General features: G+C 41.7%; 1 protein-coding gene across 1 annotated transcript; it reads right to left on the reverse strand.

Annotated features, from left to right (window-relative positions):
* Window positions 1-16421: 16421 nt before the first annotated feature.
* Window positions 16422-26730, reverse strand: LOC107377235 (glycerol-3-phosphate dehydrogenase 1-like protein). The gene is made up of 8 exons (XM_015946734.3): window positions 26464-26730; window positions 25718-25895; window positions 18648-18788; window positions 18374-18512; window positions 18147-18259; window positions 17830-18063; window positions 16909-17015; window positions 16422-16831 (listed from the first exon to the last, which is right to left on the reverse strand). Exons 1-8 carry the CDS (start codon window positions 26577-26579, stop codon window positions 16735-16737), a joined length of 1125 nt encoding a protein of 374 aa, XP_015802220.1. The 5' UTR covers window positions 26580-26730; the 3' UTR covers window positions 16422-16734.
* Window positions 26731-27483: the final 753 nt, after the last annotated feature.

A 27483-nucleotide genomic window follows, 5' to 3' on the forward strand; every position in this document is an offset into this window, starting at 1 on the left:
GAGTCCCCTGGTCCCTGGTCCCTCCTCGCCCGCCCTTGTGAGTTGTTTTTGTTTGGTCCCTCCTCTCCCGCCCTGTGGTCTCTTGTGTCCCGTTTTGTCTTTGTCTTTTGTTTGTGGTTTTGTCTTGTTCTGGTTTTGTGTGTCTGGTATCCGCCCTTGTTGGAGGGGTGGGGGGGATACTGTCATGTTCTGTTTCCCTTTGTTCTCCAGCCACTCCAGTTCCCACTCCAGGTTCTCCTTTTGTGTTTCATAGCGCCCTCATGTGTCCTTTGTCTGCATCTCATTTATGTGTCTCCTGTGTTCCTTTAGTCTTCTCCAGTCACCCCTCTGCAGTGTTTATAGTTTCAGCTTTTCATTTTTATTGGTCTCTTTAATATGTTTTGTCCCACCTGTTTTTGTACTTCTCCTTCCCTTTAGAATTTTAGTTATATGGTTGCTTTTCTGTTTTTAGGTTCACTCTTAGGTCATGTTGGTTTCTTCCCTGATTAGTCATTGCTTTCACCTGGTCCTCCCCCCACACTCCACACACCTGCAGCTCATCTGCCTCCCATTATGCCCCAGTGTTTTTAAGCCCTGTCTTGTCTCTGTGTCTTGTCGGTCCATTGTTGCTGTTTGTAGTAATTCTGTCAGTCTCTCGTTCCTAGTCTCTAGTGTTTCTCGTGTCTCAGTTGGATCTCTAGTTTATTTTGGATTTTGGACTTTTTTGGACTTTGGCTCCCTGCCCCTGGATTTATTCTTCGTTTCATCCTTCAAAATTAAACGATTTTACTTTACATCATATCCTGCCTCGTGTCATCCTGGGTTTTCTGCACTTTGGGTTCTAACATCCCTCCAAAATGTGACAAGGTTTGTTTTCAGTGTCTTGTGAGGCTAAACACAGCTCTGTTAAAGTGCTTTGTGTTGTACCAGTACTTTCATTATACAATGAGGTAAATGTGTGTGAATACAGAAAATATTTGAAACCCAAGCCAGGAGAGAAATATTTGTTTAAAAATATTCTTTAATTCAGAAAAAAAAATCCCAGTTAGCTCTAACAGTTACGCTCATAAGTGCGTTTTCTCCCATCAGAAGCCAACGGCCGGTATAACAGTAATTACTTATGACTTATTTTATAACTTGTACACTTCAAAATGGCTAAAAATACATTGAAAGTGCAACATACTTTAACAAAAGCATCATCTGCTCACTCGGCCCACATCAACATTCCTTGGGTTCACAATTCCAATAATTTGGTGTGTAATTCCATTCTGGTTTTGCATTCTTCGCCTGTAAGATCACAGCGCCGCAACATCGTCCACCCACAGAGGCAGAATGAGACCGAGGAGAACAATCGTAGGTCATCTTTTCATCACAAGCATTCAATTATACGTAAATGTCAGGAGCTAACGGGATAAAAAGCAGCGGGGTATTAAGATTGTTTGAATCAAATGTTATAAAGAAGAAGAAGGATAATAACAAGATTAGGTTTTCCTGCATTTTAAAAGAAAATGAAATATTTAATTGTGTAATTGGAGGATCTGGATTTATTCTAATAATCTAATAGAGGAAAGAGCAAATGTCTTGAATCAAAAATGACCTTTTATCTGCACAATTAATGATGTTGATGGATCACACATGTCAAAGAATAAATCAACTACACAGACAGTTTCTGCTCTTAGTTTTTGTGACACTGTAAATGTCTCCAGGCTTCAGTCTGAGAGTTTTACTGCTCGGTAATAAAACCCAAATTTCTGGCACAGTTTGCTACTTCTTTTAATACCATGAGCATCGTTGTGCACGTCAACACTGTGCGTACGTGTGTGCATGATTGTTTTCCTCTTAGTAACACATAACTTTAATCTCCTTTCTAAATTGCATCCCATCTTCCATTATCTCCCCCCTCCACATGCAGTCATCTCAAACTGCGGGGAAAAAATATTTCCTACTCCAGGCTTTCATGTTTCTGAAGGCATGAACCTGCTCAGTTTAATACCTGTGCAAGTTTGAGACCCATTTTGGTTTGCACAAGCAACGATGCCCATATGTTTTTGTCCTGAACAGGCAGCTAACGGCTAATGAGCCTCGACGTGTGTCTTGACCCGAGGCACATCCGGATCCATTCCAGAGGTGCCTTTGCCTTCAGGTCATAGGTCAGATCCCTGCAGGGGCACTGAGGAAACGATTGGGGATTCCAAGTAGCAGAAAGCTATTTACACGGTCATAGCAAAAAAGAATAAGAACGACCTCTTCCTAATCTGCGGTTAACACATCAGGACATGACTATCCAAGATGGTAAACCAAAGTACCTACTAAACTGATTATTTAAATAAGCAGAAAATTTGGTTATGGACTGCCAGGGTCTGGTGAATTGGACCCAGAGATTCAGCAAACACACCATATCGGGAAAAAGATAAAAGTTTATTTACTGAAGGAAAAATAGGAAAGATTGGTGCAGGGGAACTGATAGCACTTGGATTAACTTTGTTTTATTGGACTTGGCTTGATATGATGTTGCTTAAATAACTTGACTTGACTTAACAATGCAGACTTGAGTAGACATGACTTTAGTTTGACTTACTTGACTTGGCTTGATTCGACTAGATAGGGTTAGGCAGGGAGCTTATCTCCTGGGGAGCACAATATCCAATAATCAAGTTCAAGTTGAACAAGGTTGGTTGATTAAGTGCAGAAGGGCATGAAAACATTCAAGAAACTAAAATCGTAACAAAACAGATTTTTTTCCAATCTATGTGGAGTCTGTAGTTCTACAAAAGATTATAAATGGAAAGGCACATGTAACGGACATCAGTCTTTACAGAAGTGGTCGTCCCAACAAGTTCACCATAAATAAAGACCCGGTGTTCATGGAAGTAAATAAAAGCAACAAAAAAAAAGTAGGACTCTGATTATACAGGCCTCAGTTAGTACAAGTAAATGGTAAATGGCCTGTATTTGATATAGCGCCTTCTAGAGTCTTGGAACCCCCCAAGATGCTTTACAACACAATCAGTCATTCACCCATTCACACACACATTCACACGCTAGTGGGGAGGAGCTACGACGTAGCCACAGCTGCTCTGGGGCGCACTGACAGAGGCGAGGCTGCCGAGCACTGGCGCCACCGGTCCGTCCAACCACCACCAGCAGGCAAGGGGGTTAAGTGTCTTGCCCAAGGACACAACGACAGCGACATACTGAGCGGGGCTCAAACCTGCAACCTTCCGATTACAGGGCGAGCACTTAACTCCTGTGCCACCGTCGCCCATAAGTGATTCATGAAAATGATCTTCTCAAAACGAAAAATGGCTGCAAAGTGCCAAGGACGGTGATGGAAGTGTGAAGATATGCGTTGTTTTGTGGCTAGGTTAACTAGCTAAGCATGGGCATTGGGGGTGCTAAAAGCAAGCTAAAATGAGACGTGTGCCAAACAGACAATGGCATTACATGTACTTACTACTTATGACAAAATTTTATGAATAATTACAAATGTGCCCTTTGCATATAGCTTCCTTGAAACGGACTGAGGTTCAGTCTCCCAGAAAAAGTGTTTTTCTAGCAAAGATAAGACTTTGAATTAACACATAAAACCATCTTTATAGGGTGAACATAAATTGAAATGTTTACCTTTCAGCCTTGCCTGCTTGCTCACTCAACCACATTTCCCTTTGGATCACTAAACAGCCATGTTTAAGATGAGAACAACCATAAAGGTGTCAACTCAGTGGCATGCTGCAATACTTACTGCTCCGTTGCTCCACCTGCCTACACCTTTACTTATCAGCAGGACATTCTGAATGAAAAACTGCCGAATGCCTCTAGGATGGAAGGAACAGATGGTCCCAGAAGTCTAGAAGTTCTGCAACAGTCTGGATAGACGGTTTTGTATTTACAAGTGTGATCAGATTTGAAAGTTGATGGAAATGTAAAAGCATGTTGATTTTTAGGCCTGAAATCGGCATAGATGGGGATGTGGCTGGTTCAGGCCGCCCTTGGGAACACTTACTCCAAGTATTCAGGTACCAATGTTATTTGCAGCTGCTGAGAGAAACCAGTAGCGTCTCTTCTTGCATCAGTGGACCTATAGGAAACATCTTTATGCACTTACAAGTGAACACCCCTAGAGAGGCACGAAAAGTACATACGGTAAAGATTTCAACTTCCACAAATCAGAACGAACAGTAGAATATGTGCTGATGTCAGCCACTTTGAGTCCACAGGAGATCAAGCAAAAGGGACTTAAATGAACAGGGATGTCAGGCAGGACTGAGAAAATGGAAGAGCCATTACTCCCCTCAGATTGTCTCAGTTCTTGTGACGAATGGCTTTCAGTCCATTTCTTGATTTGCTGGCTGATTCAAAGAATTGGTTGGTGTCTAGAAGTACTCAGAGGGTCGAACCATATCTCATGGCTGTCTCATGCAGTTTTCCTCCAATCTTCCTAAGGTAAGAGGATGGGGGGAGTGAGACAAATACCCACAAACAGGCCTTGTGTTTTCATGGTGTTTGTGTGCAATGCCACAACTGGGCTTCCAGCCAACTTCTCCTTTTTCACCCCATCCAAACTGCAAAGTCCCCATTGCCTTCACCTCTGCCCCGTTACTCCCCCTTTTCATCCTTCCCGTTTGTGTTTCTCCTCTAAAGCACAAAAGTAGCCATAGTTTGAATCTTCAGGAGTGAAAAATGATCAAGAAAAGGCAATGCAGATGGTTGCGTCTCACTGGACTACAACTGTTTTCGAGGAAGTTTCTGAAATGTTGCAAAACTCTTGCTAAGGTTTTTAATTTCCTAGCAGCAGTCAAATCGTCTGGCTCTGAGGCCAGTCAAATTTAGAAAATGTTCAAAAGGATTGCAATGCAAAAGTCGTTAACTGCCAGCCATTTCCTGATCAGAAAAGCCCTTCGCTGCCAGTGTTTTCAGCGTTTTCACTGTTTTTTTAAGAGTCACAGAACGTTGCGCGCCAGGATGACGTCGACGCCAAACTGCCAAAACAAAGATTAGACTAACCTCTTACATCAGGAAGAATCCGCGTGTTTTGAGCATTATCAGTTCTTTCATAATCTGTTGTCGAATTGTGATCGGCAGAAGCTTTTCCGGTTCGCGCCTCACTTATTTTTACAGCAGCGGCCCAAAACAATCTTCTAACACATGGATTTTCGGATTCCTGATCACGTGACGTGTGACGTATGCGGATGAAGATCAGCTTTAGAGCTGAGATGTTTGTTCTCACAGTGCAGGGGCTCGTTCCGACGCCCACTCAGTAAAAAAATTCAAATGACGACTTAAGTCGTCAATGGCAGCGAATGGTTGGATTTAAAATGACGATTTTAGTCGTCAATGGCAGTGAATGAGTTGCTAGTTAGTTCCAGAATAATTATGCATGTAAGAAACCCATTTTAACTGACACTGTTGGTAGCACTAACCCATTTTACAAGACGCACCATGCCGTGAAATCAGTGTAATATTACTATAACAGCATGTCTTATTAACGGGCCATGCCAGCATGGCATTGCGCGAATTTTGTGGCATTCGTTTCGCCTCGCTTGGTAGTAATATTGCTGTAATTGTCTGTCTTATAAATGGTGATTGGCAAAAAAGAGGGAGATGTCATGACCACATGTGGAGTTACTGTCGAGCTCCAGCGCGCAACTATCTTGAAAATGAAATTAAACGTATGTTTTGCTTTTGCAAACATAATCAGCTGAAACGGCAGACTGAGGGCGCTGCGGTGCTCTAGGATCTTCTCTCTATTAGAGCTGGAGCTCAGATCACCAGAGACTGCACAGGGACTGTGGGGGACCAACACCTTTAGTGGCTTGTCAAAGAAACGTAATGATCACGACTTCAATCACAATAAAAAGCAAGTTACGTCCAAGATGAATGGGAGTCAGCAGCAGCGCAGGGACCAGCCCCGTACCCCCTTTATACCCATATCGCCTAATGTTTTATTAGAGGACACGATTACGCCACATTACCGCCATGCTCTGACCACTTATCAGGCTCCCTGATGCCGCCACAGCATTGTGGCAAATTGACTGCATTGTTTTGTAAAAACGACTACTGATACCTTGCAGCAGTAAGATTCCAGGTTCAAACTGCGGCTGCTACCGTTCTAGAAAGTGTTTGAGTTAGCAGCACGCATGTTAAGTAAGTCGCTTTGGATACAAGCGACTGCAACTAAACCCATCTCAGTTTAGTTTAAGGGTGTCAGAAAGTCCAACTATTGCAAGACAACTTGAGGAGGGGTTGGTGACTGAAGCAAAACATCAGACACCCTGCTGTCTGAGTAACTGCCACCCTTTCAGTGCCTCATACACACCAAGTGACTGCCATGAGTAAAATGCTGTAATAACTAGGAATGTCCTGGTCTGATCTCAGCCTGATCAGTACTATGATCCTCTGCCCACAATCTGTATTGTTGACCTACTATGCAATTATCCCCATTTTAAATTGCTCAGATCAGGGTTGAAACAGTGCTGATTGGGACATCCCCTGCGTGTACCTCTTCCTGTCAACTCCAACTGACAATTGTAATATGTTATAACATTTTTTTCTTTTGTTTGCATCTCGAACTGGCTGCCAAAAGAAATGGACAAGCACCTTTTGCAACTTTTCTAGCACTAACTAGAAAAGGGGTGGCACTTTTTATGTCTCTTCTTTGGTTTTGTATCCACCCTTGTATGCCATCAATGAGGGCATTGTGTGAGCTGGAAGACGAATATGCATGAGGTCCCATTTGGCTGTCACTGACATTTAAAAGAAAAAGAGAGAGTGGCGGTGACAGCTGACGAGATCAGTGGCCTGTAATTAGCTGAGGATGTCGGACAGACTCTCACCCACGCGTGTGAAAAACACAAACACACAAAGCTCGAGCATCTACATAGGAAGATGTAAAGAATAGATAACAAACTGCCATGTCTCGTTTGCCTGTAGGTTAAAGCGTGACTTATCCATGAACCCAACCGTGAGGTTTCACACTGACTCGAAGCATCTCTTGGTGCTACAAATCCAAAAAGGTGCGAACTGTGCATTCTGGCCTGGGGTGGCCCAGATATTTAAACATTTAAACCTTTTTATTGCTCAGGGGAGAGCCTTGGATGTACAATTGAGACATTTATCCGTGGAGACACAGGTGCGATAAGCCAACTGTGAATGAAAGCCCAGTCTCATTACTGCTCATAAACCACATCTGGCCTGAAACGTGGAATGTGCTGAGAAGTGTCCTCACATTGAGGAGTAGATCAACAGGAGCATTACTTCTGCCGCAGAACATCTGCTGGAGCACTTTAAAAATAAACATCAGTCAAATCTCCATCTGAACTAATACATCAGACAATTTAAAGGAACATCAACTGATTGAAATATGTTTGTGTACTGCTGGATGGCCTTAGAAGACTCATTTTGTTTCCCTGTTTTTGTTTTCTGACTAAAATATGCATTAGGCCAGGAATATGCTTGTGTTGACGCAGGCAGCAGGTTACGTCGTTGTTCACATACTTGCTGCTGAACTAAATGTAGAACTGGAGTATTCCACTAGAGGGCACAGTAGAAAACTCAGACCGGATGGAGTCCCGGTGTCGGTACAGGATCTGCTCGGGGGCAAGATCGGCTCGGGGTCCTTCGACTGCCAATGACGTCAAAGTACGGCAAACCCACTCGGACAAAATACACTAACATCTATACTGTTGGAAAGAATTTAGTAGTTTTATTATTAAAATAATGTTTCTTACGACGTAAGTTTGTGATTATAATGGTATTCGTAAAATAAAACACTTTATTGTATTCATAATGTTGAACTAATTTCTAATTTGAAGTTTGTATATTTAAACTTTGAGTGAAATAAATTATTGAATTGAATTGAATTGAACTCCTCTTTGAGCACATCCCTTGAAGGATCATAGGTATTAGCAACACCTGTGAAATTGTATTTGCAGGAAAGAAGTGTGTCCCGTTTATTGAAGTATTTTGTGTTTAGAGTTTTTGACGTCTTGTCCATGCGTAGTTCAGTTACACTCATAGCTGCTAGCCAAAACTCTGGAGTTAAAAGTTTTCTGGCTTTCCTAAAATACCTGTCTGTACTTATTTGATTGATGGTAGTTTTACTTTCTTTTAGACTCCAAATGTAATCATTTGGCACGTTTCTAATTCATAATTTGTAAGAATGTAATCCGTGATATTAGCATTAGCATTCCTATGGGTTTTTCCATGTATATTAGCATTGCGCTAACCACTTGCTGCCAAATTGCAGCCTTTGCGATTAGAAAATCCTTTTGTCACATCGCAATTTAATTGTACATGCAATTAATCGTTCAGCCCTAATATACATGCAGCTCTATGCTAAAAGCGTATTTTCAAAGAGGTAATGAAAGATTTCTTTGTAAAAGTTGTTCATCTTTCCAACAGAAAAATTTGCCTGGACCAACGAACCGTGATAAAATAAAAATAAGAGAGCAGTAACTGGTTAATTTCGAGATTGCATCAGAGAAAAAGACAGTAATGGGTAACAGTATCGTAGACACAGTAGTATGAAAGACCTCAAACCAGAGACGAAGTGACCATGGTGAGTGTCTCTCGCTTGATTTGTCAACTCTGCCTACTGGTTACTTGTTAATTGCAGCGTTCTAACACATCACACTATTTTGGGGGGGCACATGCAATGCTTCAAATCAGCACAAGTTATGCAACGCAGCCATTTTAATATGCCTACACATATGAAGAATGAAGTCTAAAATCATCTTATGTAGATAAATAATTATTGTGAATTCCTTTCTGCTGCTATCGGATGAAATTTTAGTTTAATGTCTGTTAAATTGATCAAGATTTAGTTATTTTTGTGTTTGTTGTCGCAGTCATTTTGAATCAGGTTGAATATCTAACAGTTAGCTGCCAACAATGGTTTATGATAAACAGTCCTGAATTTAAAACAAACCTTAGTAAATTACTAACGAGAGAGTCTTCACCCCTTTTTGCATGTTCCAAGGTCAGTTGGCTGTGGCGGCCATCTTGAATTGGGTTGACTCCAAACATTAATCAGCAGTTGATGTACGTGCAATGATTACTTTCTGGGTACAGTTGCTGGGTGTTTATTAAGATATTTTTCCAAGAAACCGATAAAATCTAGAAGCTTTTTATCAAAACCCTTATTCTTCCAAGAGAACGAAGCTGAATGGAATTTTTGTTTTAAAAGATAATTTCTACAGCTGCTCTTTGTTCAAACATGTTTCTCTTGTTTTAACGCTCCACTGCCAGGTTGTTTGACGTTTTTTAGGGCTATTTCTCATGTAGAAAGCATATTCTTTTGTAATTTTAGTATCGGTTAAACCACAAATTGTTGTTTTTCACATTTCATCACTTAAAACACATAAAGAAACACAGAGTCAGCTCTCGGGACATTGAAGAGGCGTGTTTCAACACTTTGGGAAACTAAATGTGAATTTTCTATCATCACATTTCACTTTTTCTGGTTGAGTTTTAACAATGCTGCACATTAAGGTTTTTCCACTCTGCTTCGATTTTTGGACCAGCTTAAAAGAAAACTCCATTAAAGGGTTAACAAGGCAGTGAAGTACATCTAAATCACCAGCGCTGTTATACTGCTGTCCAACAGGCCTCCTATTTCAGGACAGTGCATGTGTGTGTGCGATGGACAGGTTACCGTGGTGATTAAGCTCCTCTTTCAAACTCAACCAAAGGTGGACTCTCTCTTTGAAACGACGATCTGGTCTGGTGTCAAACCGCCAAAAGGGTCTCAGGGCTGCCTCAAAACCCACCCGATGACAGTTAGTGTTGGGAGATGAGAGGAATCACCATCATCACAGAAGGCACCAACCTGCAAGACCAAGTTCTCCCATGGGAACCTGGAGGACCTTGTTGTGACCCATTATGGGGCACTGCGCATCATCCTGCCTGAGCTTTCCAATAAACCCTTTGATGTCCTGGGATCCGGGCTCAACATTAGAAGTCTGTCTGCCTGCAGGGGAAGATAGAGTAGAAAGTCAGCCAACATGGAAGGATGGAGAGGGAGATAATAGATCTGGATGTTAGACCAGTAAATAAAGTATTGTCGGATAAGTGGACCAATCACGTCTCACATGCACAAATATTCACACAGCAGGTAATACTTTGGAAATGTAAAAATGTAAAAATGAGAGTTGTATTCACAAGACAATGCTCACATGGCAACAATCTTAACCTTCACAATTTCTGACTCACGCATGAGACAGCAGACTCTTGTAAACGATGCTGTTATTGACAGAAAAATATGAACATAAATAGTGAGAACCTGCACGCATTCAATTGATAGCTGTGATATTGCGTATTTAGTCCTGAAAAATACCAATATTGCAGCTGTCAATCATCTAAATCAGGTGTTGTATCAATGAACAGGGTTGCTGACCTCTGCACACAACTTGGGCAAAAATATTACCGATACCAATCGTCCAAAAGCACTGTTTTGTTGTCTAAATGAAGGGACAATAAACACATTGGCATTTGGAAGGGGCAATGGTGACAGAGGAACTAGGTGCCCACCTCGTAACTAGAGAGATGCAGGTTCAAACCCCGCTCAGTCTGTAGCTGTTGTGTCCTTGGGCAAGATTCTTCACCTGCCTTGACTGCTAGTGGTGGTCGGAGGGGACTGGGGGGCATCCACTGTCTGTGGCAGCTCAACCTGTCAGCTGCAATGTGGCTCTTTACCACCAGCATGAAAACGTATGCGTGTGTTGGTGAATGGCTGTTGTGTCCTTGGGGATCATAGGACTCTAGAAGGCACTATATAAATACAGACCATTTACTATTTGAAATACATTAAAGTGACTATGTGTCATTTTTGTCTTTAATCTCAGGAAGTATCCACCAAAGTATTGTTGAAAATGAATAAAACGATGCCCAGTTATTGAAAAAAAAATGGCGGCTTTGTAACATAACCATAAAAATTTGGCCTAAAATACATGGGAGCGGGTCCAAGTCTCTTGGTGACACCATATTAGATGCTATGTCTTCTTCTATGGGAGCCCATGAGGACAAAACACATTTACTGATTTTCAACAAACGGTTACAAAACTTTCACCATGAATAAACATTGTTGTTGGACACACTTACCTCTTTACTCGTTGCCAGTTATTAAAGGGAGTCTGATGTGCTTGTCATTTTGCTGAAGTTTGCACTCCCTGGGATTTTTTACCCTAATGGGCACCCGTTGGTGAGACACACACATTTGACCCTCGTCACACGCTCTCACGCCACACCTCCAATATCACGCTAAACCAGCGCCTGTGCTCCCCAAACGCGCATCACGCACAGTGCGTGGGGCTTACAAAAAAAAATAACATGATATTAATTATAGCATTAGCTACTGAACAACATGCATACAAACAACACTTAATAATTTAACTGGCGTTATTTCACACAGAATCCCATCTGTACAATCCAAGCCAATGTGCTTTTTTCCACTCTGGTTGTGAGCAAGCCCCCACAATGAGGGTCAAAAATTGAAGCAAACGTGGAAATGAAATAAATTGCAGTTACACCCTCATCCGCTGGGGGCTAGAGGTTGTATGAACTAGTCGACTAGTCGACTTCACTGCCCTGTAGTGACTTTTTATGCCTGTCATCGACTAGTCGCTGTCACGTGATAATGAGCGACAAGATGCAGTCCTCGGAAAAGACAGCAGGTGACGAGATCCTGCGCATCGGGAGGCAGAGGCGACGTGCTGTGCCAGAGCGTCGGTACTGACACCCACGGTAAAATGGACATTTAACCAAATTGTGACGTTTACCCTCTTGCAATTTAACCTTCCCCTCACCCCCATCCTAACCTTAACCAGCTTGAGCATGCAAAGCTCTGATCGTTGACGTGCTCCAGACATCTGCGTCCTGAGCACTGCCGCAGTAACATTATCAAATCAGGTGTCGCCACCTCAAAAACAAATTTAACATGCGATCGTTCATGTCGGCTCATTTCCTTTTATGTTTTCTGTCTTTTATTTGTGCCTGATGTGTTTCGCTGCTGTGGAGCGGAGCGCATCATCTGTTTTGTCCTCCGGTGACACACCTAACTGATGCGGCCGGCGCGCACTCCGCTGTTTTTGCGGTCGGTAGATCTTTTAGAACTGCTGTTCAAAGGTAACTCATGAGGTGAATATATATGAACCCAGGTAGCAGTTTTTCTTTAGGATTGAGAGGAGATGCAGGAAGATAATAAACAGAAAGGGCAGAAAAATAGTCAAATAAAAACAAGTTAGTTTTTGTACCTGGTGGTTGCAACAAACAGACACCATTGAAGGTAATCAGAAGTGAGGAACAGAAAATGAAATAATTATTTTAATGTTTAGAGCAGCAGAAACTCTGAGAGGCTGCAGGCGCATCAGTGAGTTTGCAGCCGCTGCGCAGGGGGAGGGGGGAGAGGGCTGAAGCAGAAACTACCATTGTTAAAAGAAATGTGTTTTACTTTGAAAATGTGGGCGCAATTTTAATTGTCAAAAACTCCAGCGAACCAACCGACCGACCCCCACCCCCGCCGCTTCAGGTGTATGATGTCATCAACGACTAGTCAAAGTCGACTAGATTTTCACTACTTGACTGTCGACTTTAAAAAAAAATAAGTCATGCAGCCCCTACTGGGGGCTGGTGTCAGAAGCGAGCAAATCCTCATTGACTCCCATGTTAAAAATACCATTTTCACTGCAGAAATAAACATGTTTACTGCCTGGTTCCAAAACATGTTTTAGGTTTAATGGATCTAGTTTACACTCATGACAACTCTGAGGGGGTGACTTTTTTTCTCACTCTTCTGTTTAAGTGTATTAAAAGCCTAAAATTCTGAATAATTAATGAGCATCAGACCCACGTGACCGCAGAGCTAGCTCCGGGGAAAGGCCTCAGTCTGAGCCTCGGTCTGGCCTGGAAACTGTTCCGTCAGTTTCAGTCTCTCAACTTAGACCATTAGTTGTGCCGTTTGTGTATTCTTTTTTGGATATTTTTTGTGCAATTGTTGGACAAAATGACTTGCTGTGGCATTAATTGCACTAATAGAGCGTCCAAGGAGTCTCCACTTCATTTTTTTTGGTAAGTAAAAATATATTTATATATTTTAGGTCACTGCCGAGCTGAGCTTAGATTTTAACATGTGCTGTTTAACCATGAAATTTAAATGTAATAGGGTAAAACCCAGTGCATTTAACATAATGCTGCACTTTAGTAAATGGGTTGAAATATAACATGTTGGTGGAGCTGGGTTCCGACTATCGGCTTGTGGAGCTCTCGGGAGACCGATGTTTTCCACCTGTTCTCCCCTCCCCGTAGCTCGGCGCATCTTTGTCTGATCGCGGCTTCTGTCTGCTGCGTGGGCTGCCGGCTTGTGGAGCTCTGGGATGGAAACCTTTCCACCCGGTTCTCCCCAGCGGCAGCTCTGCGCATCTCAGATCGCAGTGGCGCTTGTCTGCTGTGCGGCTGCCGGCTTGTGGAGCTCTCGGAGACCTCTGTGTTCCACCCGGTTTTACCCAGCGGTCAGCCCGGCGTATCTCTGACTCAGAAGCTCTGGTGTTGTGCACAGTTAACTCCGGTTGTAGCTAGGTTGCTACCTCCGTTAGCTTAGCTCTCACCTCCGCGTTAGCTTTGTGTTTGCTTCAGGTTAGCTTGTAGCTAGTTCGACCGGGTGTCATCAGTTGATCCCAGCCTTACAGCCCCACCCTCAGCTCCACCTCTCTTCCCTTTTGTGGAATTGTCTGGGCTTGATGGAACCCGTGACACGGTCAAAATGGCGGTGGTGGCCACCTCCCATTTTTCTTCAAAAATGTGTTATTGGAGCCCATTGTCCATATATGTATGTCGATGGTTGCGAGATGGGCGGAGCGGTGAGCTCCACCTGCTGTTGATGGGACGGGCATGTCCGGTTCTCCCAGAACCGTGAGCTGCAGTTGCGCGCGCCGCCAAAATGACATGCTTTATTTAGAAATGCAGCCGCATGGCCAGCCGGTGTTGACAGATCTTCAGTCCCGAATGTTTCTCTTTTGTTTTCACTCATCAGCCACAGATCCTCGCTCACAGTAAGCTGGGCTTCCTACCGTGGTGACTCACTCACATGTTCCCTCTCCTACATTAGTTGGTGACACGGTGAATTAAAACATTAGGAATCCTAATGTTTTAATTCACCACTTCACCCGTGTGTTTTTCCTGTTTGTGAGACAAACTCCTCCTCTATAACCAGGTACAGAAGCATGGAAAGGTCAAAATTCCTCCAACGTTTTTTTCCCCTACCGGCTGATATGGATTAATATAACAGAATAGAGTAAACTTTATTAGTCCCACAGTGGGGACATCCACTCATTACAGCAGCACACACACTTAGAGACACAGATTACAGTAAAACTGATTCCAGCCATGTTTGCTTTGATAACTTCAATAACTTCATGCTGATGAACACATGAACATAATCCTCTGTTTAGTGGATGCAACTCAATGAAGCTAGCTTAACATGATAGATTTTTTTTTCTTGGCAGGAAATAATAACTGGTAATATTATGAATGACTTGATATTGCCCACCCCTAGATGGAATTTAAAAACATTTACATTAATTATAATTAAAAGTTCCTGTGTGACATTTGTGACATGAAGCTGCAACTCTCTACTGCTGATAGATAGATAGATAGATAGAGAGAGAGAGAGAGAGAGAGAGAGAGAGAGAGAGAGAGAGAGAGAGAGAGAGAGAGAGAGAGAGAGAGAGAGAGAGAGAGAGAGAGAGAGAATGTGAATTTTCCTCACGAAAATAAAATTTGTATTAAACAAAGGTCAGTTCCTACTGTAAAGTCAGAGGTACGGAAGAGGATTAGGGCCACTGAAAAGAAATAAATGAAAAGAAAAAGAATTTTGACTTTTTCCCAGAATTCCCTTTCAGAATTCCTAGATTAAAAATCAGAATTCTGAGAAAAAGTACCGCATTTTCCGGACTATAAATTGCACTTTTTTTCATAGTCTGGCTGGTCCTGCGACTTATATACCTAATTATGTATACCGTGCTGCTGCGGGCCGGCTCCGGACCAGGAATGACCCTAACCCTAACCAGGAATTTCCCAGACATGAAACCAACAACAGCCTTCCCTATTGTGAGTCAAGATGGGTGAGTCAATGGTTGGCCTTGTTCGAGTTGAGCAGCGCCTCGCCTGGAAAACAGACGAGAGCAGACGGACGCAGCAGGGGGAGTGGCTGAAAGTCGGCGTTGAAGTCGGACAGATTTCCCTACGTGTGTAGCTTGCGGGTGACGATGGATGAAGATATCGCGTTAGCGTTCACACTTGTTTAATTATTTATTGTAATTCTGGTGCCTGTCAGCAACCGAAACACATCCTCACGTGTTTGTGGATATCATATATTGTAAATGGAGACATGACTGTAATAATAAGTAAAGGTTAGCAGCTGTAGGCTTAGTGTGCTCATAGGAAACGTGACAAAAGAAAACAAAACACATTTCTCTTCATGATCTATATAGTTGTCATCATCAACGTTACATGATTTACAGAATATATGTGACCAACTAACATTTCATGTTCTATCACCGAATGTGTGGATCAGAATGTGAACCAATCAGATCTTAGATCAGGTGAGAGCCAGGCGTTTCCCGTCATGCCCTAGGTTTTGCAGCCGGTGGAGAGCAACTGCAGCGCCTTGCTCCGGTGATCTAATCTGCGCAGAACTGGCTCATCTCGAACAGTGTGACTATGACAGTGACATAGATCTGAAAGGATTTTCAAATCCTAGAATGTCACCCTCTATTTCAGGGCCAATCAATTCCAGGCCTGAAGGTCCGGTATCCAGCAAGTTTTAGTGGTTTCTCTGGTCCGACACACTTGATTCAGTGGTTGAATCACCTGTGCAGCAGCTCATCAGAGTCTGCAGAAGCCTGCTAATCACCTGCTGATTGAAATCAGGTGTAAAAACCAAAATGTGCTAGATACGGGGCCTCGAGGCCCAGAATGAAATAGCCCCGGTCTATAGATCAGAAGTGAATGCAGGAGATTATTGTAGGAGACGGTTTTCATGTTCAGCCTGCATGAAAAACTCGAAGCGACTGATTAAAATCAGAAACGATGATTAAAATGGTTTGTCAGTGAACCACACTTTTAATTCAATTTACAAGTAGTTCTTACTTGTGTTTCCCCACTAGCACACAACCGTTAGCTTGAGTTCGTAAAATTGTTTCCTTTATTATTTTACTCACAAAGTCCAGTTCTTAGCTTTTGTTAATCTCAAGAACTACTCTTATTCAAATTAAATGCTTTTGGCGCACTTTACGGTCAATCTGAAAAGAACAGAGCTGAGGAGTGATGACATTAGACATTTAATTCTGCTGCTTTTGTTAACAGATTAGGGAACTGTATAACCAAACTAATCAGTGCTGTTATGTTTCGTAGCTGTGTGTGCATTTCTCAACAATAAAAACAACTTTCAGTTTATTGTGAACCGATTTTAATAAAGAAAATCATTATGTAAAGATAAAAAGGACTATTCGTTTTCATTATGACCTTATATGATTATAAACATGCATATAATATAGTGATACAAAAGTAAAAAAAAAAAAAAAGTGAAGACACTTGAGGCAGTAACACACATAAAACGGTCCTTTCACCCAAATTCAAATTGCTTAACAAAACAAATGCCATAAAAAGTCTTTAAGTGCCCCTGGTTGTAATTGTTGCATTTCTTTAACAAATCTCTTCCTCCATCTTGTGGTAAAAACGTGCTATTGCAGGACAGACCATGTGCTACATGTGTTCTGGGTGGTTCTGCAGGCAGGTGATGAACTCTTTCACTGCCTTGCCTTCATAGCAGATCTGGTAGACCGCTGTAAACAAGGGAAACCTAAAGGAGAAGGATGATTTGATCATGTTGATGAGGAAAAATGTGCAAATAATCCAAGAGGTCAAACAAAGACTCACTTGTTGACCATATTCTGCTTCAGAAGAATCTTGTAGACCTCAGAAGACGTCTGTGGACCCTGGAGCTTCTGACCGTTGAGCATTTCCACCTCCAGCTCAGCAATTGTCTGCAGAAGGGAGACATGGAAAGAGATTGGAAACTATTTCACAGAATCAAGGCTTTTCCGTGTTAGCTACAGCCTACTTTTCATTAATTTAATTTGGGTTTTTGTCTGTGAACATTGAGCTGACAGCCTAGAAATCTAGACAGACTGTAGCAGTAGCATAAATATTTTAGTTCAGCCATGCTACACTGCAGTCTCAGCAGGTCTACCATTGGCTCGGCTAAGTGCAGAGCGGGCCAATCACAGCGCTCTGTGGAGAGATGTTGAGCACACTGCAAAAATGATTTCTACATAGAAAAAAATCCTAATTTTTGGATATGTTTTCTTTTTTTATTATTTCTTTTTATTTTAAAAATGAAAAAAATCTTCTCCAGCTAATAAAACATAAAATTTGATTATTTTGCAAGTTTTATGATTTCTAGCCAAGCAACTTTTGCTTACCCCATTGGCAGATGCTTTACTTGAAACAGGAAAATTTGGATCCTATTTAAGAATTTTTACCTTATTTTAGGAGATGCTATTTTTCTAGAGAAGAATTCTTTTTTTAAGACTAAAATAAGATATAATGTGTAAAATATTAAGCTTTTTTTTTACTTTCCTAGAAATCAGCTTTTGCAGTGTGCAGGCTTAACACTTTTTACAGCAGAGCATTTTTATTTTTGTTAACAATGACAGCAGAGAACTACAAAGATGGCGACAGCTCAGGAATGGCTGTCGTTTGAAATTCTCACACCAAACTCGCACCTTATTTGTCCAAAGGACGTCCTCTGGGTTTGCGTTTTTTGGGTTTCCTTTAGAAGTTTGGGCCTCGACTCACCTTCGACGTTGTGACGAAGGCCTCTGCAACTTTGCGGTTCCGTCCTCCGTAGCAGGTGGTGATGAGATCGGCCACGCCGCAGCTTTCCAGGAAGGTGCCTGAGCTCACCTTTTCTTTGCAGAACAGCTTGGCGAAAGCTACCATTTCCATCAGACCCAGTCTGATCACTGCCGCCTTGGTGTTGTCGCCAAAACCGAGGCCGTCACAGAACCCGGCCCCTACTGCTACGATATTCTGGTATGAGTAAAAACGGGAGACATTTTCATTGAACTTTGTAATAATGACATTAACCCCAATAATTATTTATGTTTGATTACCTTCAGGGCACCACACAGCTCTACGGTGTCACTTTCTTGCACAACAGTGATCCGAAAGTTGGGCGTCTGCAGCAGCTCCTTGAAAATGAGGCCATTTCCTTCGTTTTTTGCACCTTTAGTGCAGAAATAGAAACAGAAAAGGCAGCATGATTCAGACTTATGAAACAGAGAAGTTACACAATACATTCACCAACTGCTTTTAAAGAAAAATAAATAAAGGTTCTCACCAATCGTGGTTTCACAGAACTTCTCATCCGCCACCTCATTGGCTATATTAGCACCCATCAGGACACTGACCTCAATCTCAAGTTTCTCTCGGATGATGTCTGAGATGAGCTTCAGTCCGTCTGGACCCTCATCGATACCCTGAAAACATCAAATATTCAAAAGCAGAACGGTGAAACTCAAGGAAGAGGTCAGAGAGATGATTTTCTGGAGTTAGTCAGGCTGGCAGCTTCTTTTTCAACAACCAGGAAATGAAAATACATCACAAGATCTTACTTTGATGAGAGATATCCCAATGGTTCCCTCAGTCACATGAGGCTTCATCTGATCACAAAGTTTGTGGATGAACTGGTGTGGGATAACAAAGATGAGGATCTTGGCTCCTTTCATTGCCTCTGTGACATCAGGGACAGCCACCTGGTGAAGGACCAATAACAGTTCAATAAAATCTTTTTTAAAGCTCTAAAGGGTTTTAAAAAGGACTATTTTTAATATTTTAAACAAGAAAACAAAACTATTTTCCTGCAACAAAAATCTTGTTTATGGATGATAAACAAAATTTCATGAAAACAACACATTTTCAATAATAAAGCATGGTGGAGGATTCAATATGGTTTGGGCTTTTATAAAATATTGGTGAAAAATATTAAATGGATGCAGATAAATGACATGTCAGAGTTGTAAACTTGTCATCTGATTTAAAAAAATATGGAATTATAGTTTTTGGTCAAATCTTGAAAATAACACCTCATGCAATCAAACATATACTCCAAGCTTTGTTCCTTTTTGTTAGTACTTCAAGTTTGTTTTGTGAATGACTCAGCTACTTCCACACCAATTGTGGCTTGACGTCTGTATAACTGACCGAGTTAGTGCCGTTTTCGAGTTTGCTAATGTCAATTAGATGTGGCAGACATGTGAAATTGGGTCGATTCCTAAGTTGTAGACGTGCATGCAAAGATGGTAGGGCTGCACGATATTGGATAAATCTGTGACGCGCGATAAAAGTGATTAATATTGCAATGACGAACATGACTTGCATTAAGTAAACAAATACTTATCTAAAGAACAAAATAATCAAAAACAATTTTTTAAATGACCAAAAAAATGTTTAAATGGGAAAAGCAAAAAATGTGATCAAAAGATGTGAAAAAAGGGAAAAAGAAAATGAACAAGAAAAGGCAATCCGTGGATCCTGGGAAATGCAGAATCAGCAGAAAGAGCAGAACAAAGCTAACTGGTGTTTGCTAGCTATCCAAAATAAGTGCCGTCCACCTCAGGTATCTAACCTATAAGAACCCACCTGATTGGCCGAATGGGTGAAGAGCTCTATTTGATTTGTCGAAAACTTCATGCTTCTGTTTGATTGACAAAATGCATTATATGTAGCAAACATTTGAGCTGACCGTTCATTGCAGTTTTACGATATGCATATTGTGCGTGCCAATATCCCGATGACGATATATTTGCGGTATTTTGTGAAGCCCTAAAAGATAAGATATAGTTCTGATTGATAGAAAAACAAAGACAACCCAACAATGACCAAAATTAACTAAAGCTTCCAGGATGACTTAGGTCTGTAATAATCTAAAGATGTTTAAAATAAAATTCATGTTTCTACATTAGACAGTACACCTCATGTTGCAGGAATGTACCATGTTACTCCTCTATGTCTGATGAAATCTGAACATTTTCACAGATTATGGTAGTTGCAATGAAAAGAGACATTTTTTAAACCTCCACCAACCAACATTTTATGGTCTAAAAAACTGTGACCCAAATGTTGCACTCATTTCACACAGTTGTGTACATGACTTGAAAAAGGTCTTTAATTCACCCAATTTTCAAAGTGAAATTATATACCTATAATTACCCATTGGTAAAAAACAAGACAGGTGAAAGTCTTTCTTGTGTTTGGGAATCTTGACTGGTTTGTTGTGAAGGATTGTTGGACCTTCCTTACGAATAACTTGCAGAAAGTAATAATTTGATCTAGAACAAAAACTGATTAAATTATGGAGTCAACCATATTCAACATGGCTGTCATAACTAATTTTAGTCATTACAAAAATAAAACGGACTCAATGTATTGCGCTACAGTTTGTTATTTGCCGAGTATTCTTAAAGGGATCCTATTGTCCATTAGTGAAACCAAAAGTGAAACTTATCTCCTCGTTGTGCGTTTGTCTTTTAACACCTAAATTTAACTTCTGAAATGTCTCCACCAGCCTTCATTAGTTTCTACAGGAGTGATTCATCACTAAATGAAACAAATAAGCTGTGTTTATGATCTAAAACATGCAGGAAATGTGCTGGAAGCAGGCTGCAGCGCTTGAGTGTCAGCTCAACTTTACTAAGTCCAACAGGGATCGGACCGGTGTCGGTACCAGATTGGCTCGGGGTCCAGCGCCTGCTGATGACGTCACATTACGGCAAATCCACTCGGCTTTCGCACATACGTTTTGGAAAGACATCAGCAGTTTTGTTAATAAATTCACGTTTGTTACCACGTAAATGTTTTCTTCACAACTGTAATTTGTTAATAAAACACCATATTATCTTTGTTTTGTCAAGAATGTGAAACTACATAAAACCAACATCAGCCTGGCAAAAAAAAGACAACAATTCATATATGTGAAGCCATATCTGTTTGTATTAATGAGGAATTTGTCTTTATACCTCCGTAATTGTTATGTAAATACATTCATTCATTCAAAAAGTTGCTTGGTGTCTTTTCAATAAAGTTTATATATACACACATACATATATATATATATATATATATATATATATATATATATATATATATATATATATATATTCTACTGCGCTGTGGTCTATCGTCCACCTGGTCTAAACGGTTCTTTCCTTCAGGAGTTTAGTGACTTTCTATCCTCCACTGTGAAGCTGTCCAGACTGGTGATTTTGGGTGACTTTAACATCCACGTTGATGATCCCCCTGATCACTTTGCCATGAAATTCTCCAGTCTTATGGACTCCTTCAGCTTTACACAGCATGTTTCTGGCCCCACACACACACACCAGGGAACACACTCTAGACCTTGTTTTTATCCTGGGTCTAAATGCTGACAGTGTTTTTCCTGAGGACGTTTATATTTCAGATCACCATTGCATTTTCTTTAACTTGTCAGTTTCTGCATCCCCACCTCCTGCTCGCAGTCTGGTTAGTTCTCGTTTTCTTAATGAGAGCACAGCTAACAATTTTTCTGCTGCTTTTGATCCACCCTGTTCTTCTGATAACGACCCAGATTCCTTAACTTCTCAGTTTAACGAGCACTGCCTCTCCATTCTGGACAACATCTGTCCTGTCAGAACCAGATTGGTTCCTGCAGTGAACCCTACTCCCTGGTTTAATGACAGCCTTCGCAGCCAATGCAGAAAAATTGAGCGTTTGTGGAAGAAAACCCATCTCCACGTCCATCTGCTGCACCTAAAGGATCTTCTGACATCCTTTAACTCTGCAGTCAGAGACGCTATGGTTTCCTATTTTTCCAACCTGGTGTCCCAGAGCAAAGGGAACCCCAAGGTGCTGTTTACCCTTGTCAGCAGCATCGTGTCTCCTGCCTCTCCTACAGCCTCCATCCACTCTGTTACAGACTGTGAGAACTTTCTGTCTTTCTTTGTGGACAAAGTCAATAAGGTTAGATAGCATCTCTCCTTCAGCCTTATCGCTGCCTCTCCCGACCCCAACCAGGCCCGTCATCCTAGATAGCTTTGCTCCTGTTTCTTTGCCTGAGTTAACCAAACTAGTTAACTCTATGAAGACCTCTGCATGCCCCCTGGACATTTTACCCTCATCTTTGTTTAAAAGTGCTTTCCAGTCCATCGGTCCCATCGTGCTCTCTATAATTAATGCTTCTCTGGTTTTTGGTCAGGTCCCTGCTTACTTTAAGAATGCTGTTATCCACCCGCTTCTTAAAAAACCGAGTCTCGACCCCTCTCTCCATAGTAGCTTCAGACCCATCTCTAAACTTCCGTTCATCTCCAAGATCTTGGAAAAGGTTGTGGCTAAACAACTCACAGCTGCTCTTGATGAACATAACATCTATGATAGCTTCCAGTCAGGTTTTCGTAGAGCTCATTCTACTGAAACAGCTCTTCTTAGGGTCTCTAATGACCTTCTGACTCACAGTGATGCATGGGGGCTGTTCTGTTCTGGTCCTGCTGGACCTGACTGCAGCCTTTGACACTGTTGACCATCACCTGCTACTGGAGAGGCTGAGACACTGGGTAGGCCTATCAGGAACTGCTCTGGAGTGGTTCACCTTTTATCTTTCTGAGCGCTCCTTTTCTGTGGCCGTCTCCAAGTTTAGGTCCTCCACCACCTCTCTTACCCATGGTGTCCAACAAGGTTCTGTGCTGGGGCCTCTGCTCTTCCTCCTCTATCTGCTTCCTTTTCAGTACATCCTGAGCTCCTTCAAAGGAATCTCCCACCATCTTTATGCAGAGGACATCCAGCTGTACTTCTCCTTTAAGCTCCATGAGATGTCTCAGCTGCAGCTGTTACACACCTGCTTAGACTGTATCAAAACCTGGATGGCTGGGAGCTTTCTTCAGCTGAATGAAGAAAAGTCTGAGATCCTCATCTGTGCCCCAGACAAGCTGGTTCCCAAAGTCAGAGACTCTCTTGGTCAGCTTGCTTCTTACACCAAACCTTCCGTCAGGAATCTTGGCATGACCTTTGACCCAGCTCTCACCCTGGATTCTTATGTCAGTTCTCTTGTTCGCTCTTCCTTCTTCCATCTCAGGAACATTGCAAAGCTGAGTCTCATTCTGTCCCGCTCTGAACTTGAGACTGTTCTTCAAACCTTCATCTCCTCACGCTTAGACTACTGTAACTCTCTTTTCACGTGTCTGAGCAAAACCTCCCTGAACCGTCTACAGGTGGTTCAGAATGCCTGTGTTCGGCTTCTGCTCAAGTCCCCCAAACACACCCACATCACCCCGCTTCTCCTCCAGCTTCACTGGCTGCCAGTCAATGTCAAGGTTCATTTCAAGATCCTGGTTCTGGTCTATAGGGCCTTACATGGACAAGCACATCTTACATTGGTGATCTTCTTAGTCCCTACACCCCCAGCAGGTCCCTGAGGTCCAGTGATCAAAGCCTACTGGTTGTGCAGCACCAGGCTAAAGACCAAAGGTGACAGATCATTTGCTGCTGTGGCCCCCAGACTCTGGAACTCTCTCCCCCTGAGCTGAGATCAGTGGACTCAGTGGTCTCCTTTAAAAAGCAGCTGAAGACTCACTTGTTCAAGCTGGCTTTTGTATGACCTTCTTCACCACTCTCTCTTTATTCTGCTCTCCCCACCTATTCCACCTTCCTCAGGATCCACTGATTTCCCTCTTTCCTAGTCACTCTCTCTTTCTTAACATTTTTTAATCACAATTGTCTATTTTTTGTACATTTTAAATATATTTTTAACCATTTTCAATTTTTTTTTATATTTATCTATTTTTTGTTTTTGTGAAGCACCTTGTGATTTTTATCTTGAGAGGTGCTATAAAAATGATATTTTCTTCTTCTTCTATATTTTATTTTGCCCCATTTCATCAAAATCAAGAGCTTTTGAGGGTCACCGTTTATCAGTTGATATCTTGGTTTTTACTTTACATTTCCTTTGGAAATTAAAACATTTTCTCCGAAAAGTGTTGATTTTTGGACTACAGGACTACAACCGCTAAGACTACAACCGTAAACTCATTCTGACCAATCAAAATCTTCATTGTCAACGTGCTAACAAAGTGGTATCATAACTTCCGTAAGCCTTACATTCAGCCAATCATCTACTGTGACGTATCTGGCAGACGAAGGACCCCGAGCCGATTTGGCCACCTGAGCAGATCTGGTACGGACACCGGCACTCTGAAGTAGGGCTGTCGCGGTAACCGCAAAAATGAAATATCGCAATATGAAGAAGCCCACCGCGCTGCATCATGGGCCACCGCGATTACTGAATGTGATTCAACTCAATGATGCATGTTGAGAAGGATGGCTGCACTGGTATCAAAACGAAACGTTACTTCGCTCCTTTGGGAGCACTTTGGTTTTCAGTACGTCAGCTGCTGCGCAGCTAGGGTCCAGGCCGAGACAGAGCTGCCACCAGCAGCAAAAAAATAAATAAATAAATGCTCGGAGACCTGCTGAAGTCCCGGACAAGCACTGCTTCTGCAACCGTCCTGAAGAGAGTTTGAGCCGAGCTGGAGCTCACTCGCTACCTGAGGGACGAATGCATCCACCCTAAAGAAACCCCCCTGACATGGTGGAGCAACAACCGGGAGAGATTCCCTTTGCTCGGCAGAGTCGCACGCAAGTACGTGTGTGTTAGTGCAACGAGCGCACCATCCGAGAGGGTTTTCAGTGTTGCTGGAAATGTTGCCACCCCTCTCAGATCCTCTCTCAAACCGTATATGGTTAACATGCTTGGTTTTCCTTGTAGGTAACAAGGACGTGACCGAGCTATAAATCACCGTCATTCGTGTGTGTGAAAGTGAAATGATAGTGCGCCCGCCCCCCGGCGCGCGCGCGCCCGGTACATGTAATTTTTTATGCTTGATTTTAAACAACTAAACAAAATGGGGACTTGTTTCTTATTTGTTAGATGCTGCAGCCAAATTTGCATTTAAAAGTTTAACCTTCTCCTGAATTTTGTTGTTTTTAAGTTCAGTCGGACTCCGACTGTCGGGGAAACAAACGTTACTGCGATCTGTGTTGTTACTGCCCTTTGATCTGCATTCAGTAAAGTGTTATTGAAGAAGGCACGGCAATTTTTAACCTTTTTTAAATGTGTAAACATTATGTTTAGATAGCACTGCAATAAAAAAAGGGCTGCAATAATATCGCACACCGCAATATTAAGCCACCCTGAATCACCGCAGGGGGAATTCCTCAACCGTGACAGCCCTACTCTGAAGTTGCAAGTGCAATATTCTGTCCACAAAGGGCGGTAGGGGTTGGAGGGGCTATTCATTAATCATGTAAAGGCTCGTTTTAGCACATACTGGCTCAAGAAAATTATTAAAAAATATGAAAAAGTTACATAGTAGCCCTTTAATAAATAACCTTAGAGCAAACAGATTGCACACAATATTTTGATATTGCACAAAATTGTGTCTTTGTTAGTTTGACGAAACACAGTGCAGTGTACACCATCCCACTGATACTTCTGCTAAAAACTCAAAATGTGTGTGTCAGAGTTAGACTATCCTGTCTTGTGGTGCATTCCAAGAACTGACTGCTGCTTAGAGTTCCTAGAAGTAAACTGTCCAACCTGTGGAAACAGAAATGGGCATGCAATAAAACTAAAGCAGCCAATTCAATAACTTACCACATTCTTGGGCAGCTTGTGACCAGGCAGATACTTGACATTTTCATGTTCTGTGTTGATGATCTCTGTGAGCTTCCTCCCGTTGATAGTTTCCTCGTAGACCCACATGTTCACCATTGGGTCAAAGCGGTTGGAGGCTTTGACATTTTGCCCAACAATTTTGGCAATGGAGGAACCCCTGGTAGGACAGAAACGGGATTTGACTCAGGAAAAAATAAATAAATTAAAAAAACAGTCAAAAACAAAATGATTCACTGATGTAGAGTCGGGGGACATGCAAAGATATGGGGCTGGCAATATGATGATAGATTGTGAGGGATTCTAACATGTTGATCTGTCATAGGTGAGTGATCCTGAAATTGTCAGAAAAGAAGTGTTTCCGCTCGGACTATTTTACATGTGACGCTCTAAGCCTAATCACCGAATTTTACAGCTGTTTTACACAAATTACGTTAAATAACTAGCACAATAGCCAAAAAAGGAAAAAAAAACATATATGTCAAAAGCTATAAAAATAGTCGTGATAAAATCTGAATTTAACTTTTTAAACTGGTGAATTTGTGAACTGCAACTTCAATTTTGAAGTATCTGGTAATAAACATACACGTAAAGGCAGGATTACATGACTATTAACGCAGTGGCTTCTTATGGTCTTATTCCGACTTGTTACTCGCTGACTCTGCATAATGTAAATATAAACTAAGACTGTGTTTCTGTTGGTGAAATAAGCACAGGTGAATAGTTACCAGTTTCCTGATCCAACGATGCAAACTTTCTTCCCAGGCATTCTTGTATTCTGGCTGTAATATCTAATACAGATCTGCTTACCGATGTTCACTAACTCTGTCAATAACTTCCTCATACGCCCAACGCAACAAAAAAAAAAAGCCTTTGGAGATTTACCACACCCTTTCTTGTTCCAAACTGAAAACCTGCAGTAAAGACGCTCACACGCCCCTGTAACGCTTCCTCAGCTCCGTTTATAAGGTTGAAAAGCCACTATTCCGCTGTCTTGAAGCCGAATTGTTGCCGTGAGTGCAAAAAAATTAGAATGTTACTATAATAATGTTCATTAATGCTTTGGTAGAGTTGTGTTTGTGAATATAGTAAATAAATATAGCACCTCCGTCTACCAGATTATCTGCTGCAAGCTTCAACGTGAAGCGGAAGCTAGTAGTTGGAGACATATCCGGTTATTTTCGAAATAATGGTTCACAGCGGATCAAAGCAAAGCAAAAAGAAATGAGAATAAGAAAAAAACAAAATATATGTAAAAAAAAGTTATTTATTTATTTATTTACCAAAGTTTTACTAGTTTTGTTATAATAGGGACTTTTAAAGAGAGACTTTGCAGTTTTGGACTTCTTTAAGCATCTCCTAGTGTCCAGTTAGTCAAAGCAAAAGTGAAACTCTTCTTGCTGTGTGTCAAGCCTAATGTCTCCTCAGCCTTTATTAGTTTCTACAGGAGTGATTAAAATTTCCCTCTGGGATTAATAAAGTATTTTTGAATTGAATTTGAATTTAATTGAATTGAAATCAGCTGTGTTCACAATCTAAAACATGCAGGAAACATGCTGGAAGCAAACTCCAGCACCAGGCATGTTAGCTGCACTTTACAAAGTAGTTCAACAGGAATTGCAAGTGCAAGTGCATTTGCAAGTGGTTCAGCGTCCGCATCACTGCAGACGCTGAACCAATCCGCCTGTCGATCCCCCGATCCCTCCTACCCTCACTCGTGAACAAGACCCCGAGATACTTAAACTCCT

This window comes from Nothobranchius furzeri, chromosome 2, assembly GCF_043380555.1.
Source record: "Nothobranchius furzeri strain GRZ-AD chromosome 2, NfurGRZ-RIMD1, whole genome shotgun sequence".
NCBI lineage: Eukaryota > Metazoa > Chordata > Actinopteri > Cyprinodontiformes > Nothobranchiidae > Nothobranchius > Nothobranchius furzeri.

What these genes read in the sequence shown, in the direction of transcription:
- LOC107377235 (XM_015946734.3), bottom strand. Translation starts at nt 26,579, where the DNA reads ATGAGGAAGTTATTGACAGAGTTAGTGAACATCGGTAAGCAGATCTGT. An exon ending in TTGGGATATCTCTCATCAAA is followed by an intron (nt 18,513 to 18,647) that starts GTAAGATCTTGT and finishes TGATGTTTTCAG; the next exon opens with GGTATCGATGAGGGTCCAGA. An exon ending in AAGCAGAATATGGTCAACAA is followed by an intron (nt 16,832 to 16,908) that starts GTGAGTCTTTGT and finishes CTTCTCCTTTAG; the next exon opens with GTTTCCCTTGTTTACAGCGG.